This window comes from Etheostoma spectabile, chromosome 13, assembly GCF_008692095.1.
Source record: "Etheostoma spectabile isolate EspeVRDwgs_2016 chromosome 13, UIUC_Espe_1.0, whole genome shotgun sequence".
Taxonomy (NCBI): domain Eukaryota; kingdom Metazoa; phylum Chordata; class Actinopteri; order Perciformes; family Percidae; genus Etheostoma; species Etheostoma spectabile.
The window spans coordinates 28,466,224-28,468,662 of NC_045745.1; the positions used below are offsets into that span (position 1 = coordinate 28,466,224).

General features: G+C 39.7%; 1 protein-coding gene across 10 annotated transcripts in view; it reads left to right on the top strand.

The window, feature by feature from the left end:
- Positions 1–2,439, top strand: part of LOC116700308 (unconventional myosin-XVIIIa) — a 65,179-nt gene that overhangs the window by 13,927 nt on the left and 48,813 nt on the right. For 7 of the 10 annotated variants that reach the window (XM_032533386.1, XM_032533387.1, XM_032533389.1 and 4 more), the window contains 2 exons: positions 1,683–1,772; positions 1,979–2,050. The exons of the other annotated variants lie outside the window; for them this stretch is intronic. In XM_032533386.1, the coding sequence (XP_032389277.1) occupies positions 1,683–1,772; positions 1,979–2,050 (162 nt within the window). The remainder of the gene's footprint in view (positions 1–1,682; positions 1,773–1,978; positions 2,051–2,439) is intronic. 10 annotated transcript variants of the gene reach the window in all.

Genomic DNA, 2,439 nt, shown 5'->3' on the forward strand with positions numbered 1-2,439 from the left:
CACTCCAGAATTTACAAGGACCCAACAGTTCTAGTAGTTTTCCTCCAACAGTAGATAACAACACAGACATTACTGTTCATATACATGCAACCCCTGACAATGTTTACCTGAAAGACATCTTCAACTTAAGCAGACTTGTTTTTGGTTATGGATCATCATCTCTCATTTCTTACAGCTAACATTATAATACTACATCTCCTCTTTGTGATTAACAAAATGGCTCATCTTTACATTTTCTACCATTTCTACTATTGCCTTGATATAATGAAGTTACCCTGAATAATGAAGGGAAGCAGGGTGCGTGTACCAGCTCATGATCAGGCTTCATCAGTGGGTATAAGGGTGTACTTATGGTCTGCACTCTTGGTTGCCTGGTCAGTTGGAGTTGTCTGTGAGCACCGAGCTGTGTCTCATTACTGTCACTTTCTGCAGGAAGAGCATTGCAGTTGTGTTGACCACTAAGGCAGGGGATTTAAGGAATGCTTTTCAAAGAAACAGGAATCACAAGAAGAATTCAAATGATATTCTTGTAGAGTAAACTAATGGGTAGTTCTTGCCAATTAAACAACCCACAAGAGTTAACCACAAAACCCCAGTTGGTCATGCATCACCATGTGCAGCTTGGTCCTCTACTTGGATTATTACGTTCAGCTTCAGCTAAGGTTTTGATGTTCATGTAATGTATTGGAGCTGTCCTTTCAGTTTCAAACTTGTATTAACTTATGTATATAGTCTCTCTTTCAATTTGTACCTCAGACTAGCTTACATATATGCTTCCTGTTGTGTAGTGTCTTTGGCACTTTGTTTGCCGGCAGGCAATCGGAAAATTTGATCAACAGATGTCCATGAAATCTGGCGAGCAGTTGGGTATTTGGCCTTGGAGTGAGAGATTTGATTTTGGAGATATGCACCTGGTGTTTTTGCTGAGAGATATTGTGTTTTTGACAGCTCTAGGGTGAAGTTTAGGTTTCTAATATTAGGAAAGGAAGCTGCTTTCTTTGAAATGTTCTGCTCTCACAGGAGCCAATTGCCATTACGATATACAACTGATCTATCTCTTTAAGAAAAATCCCTCAAACAAAATCAGAATTAATCTCAAGTTATCATGACAACAAGTTTTTAGCAGCAACAACCTTAACCTAAAAATAACTCAGATGCAAACAGAAGACGATAAGAAGATAACGATAACTAGATTTATATATCCACAAATGCATTCAATTACATAGAAAAGTCATAAAAGTTGATTTAATGATTTAATTTCAGGTGCTACTACCCTATTCCGTGGAGGTTGGCACAGTTGTATGAGAATTCACCTGAGACAATTCTCAAATATTTAATTACTTTAAAGTCATTTGCAACAGCTTGTTGCTTAAGTAACCACTGACAAACAAAAGCCTTGAACCATTATTCCTTCGCTGCAACGCTTAATGATCCTTTTTTAATTCTCATTTCCTGATTGAATTAACTGGAAAAATAAATTAGCAGGAGCAAACATACCTTGAAGTTGGCTGTAATTCTGGGTGTGTTGAATTGAATACAGAGTTAAAAGAATATACACTGAGCTACAACATACTGTAAATATCATTCTCATTGTCATCTTCCCGTGTCATTTCCATCTCTGTGTGTGCACGTTTGTCTTTGTCAAACTCTGTTTTGGGGATATTTGCATATATTGTATAAAGGTAAAGGAGACATCTTGTCCCCCTGTGGTCCCTGATGGTAAGCCGTCATCTGTTGCACTGCCCCAGAGTCAGTCTGCGCCGCATGAACAGGTGTGTGCTCATCTTGCTGCAAAACTACACTTAACAGCGTGTGATTCTCACATTCAAAAGCACTAGACATTTTCTTTTTACATGGAATGCCTTTATAATGGCACTCACTTTTTCTAAAGTGGACAATCATAGCAATTTTCTCTGCAACACTGTTTTTTCTTTCTGGCTCCCCAATTACATTTGCTGGTCCTGCTATCCAACTGCAGGTCCCAGGTCTGATTCCCTCGGAGGAGGATTACAAGCGTGTGAGGAGGATCTTCGCCGTCGATGGCAAAGATGTAACTTCTCTCTTCGCAACTTTGTTTGGTTTGCAACTGCCATGCTTTAATAAGGCTTACCCTGCTACCAGCCTGAGTCAACTGCTTGCATCCCCAGATAGATTGAAATGTGTCCAAAAATTACCCAGGTCCACGGCTGTCCCTAGCCGTCTGCCAGTAGGGTTCCAATTTCAGGGGTCCCCCTGCGTTATTGGCTACTTGGTGTGAAATCTGAAACTTTGAGACCAAAGGGATATTTTCTCTGTCGTGCATGTTATGGAGATGACTTCAGTGTTAGTTCAGGAGAAAATAACGACTTTCTTGGCAATGTGAGCTGAACCAGTGTTCCCTGAATGTGTATGATATATATTCTGGAGAGAAACACATTCTGTAGATACTTCAATAAAATG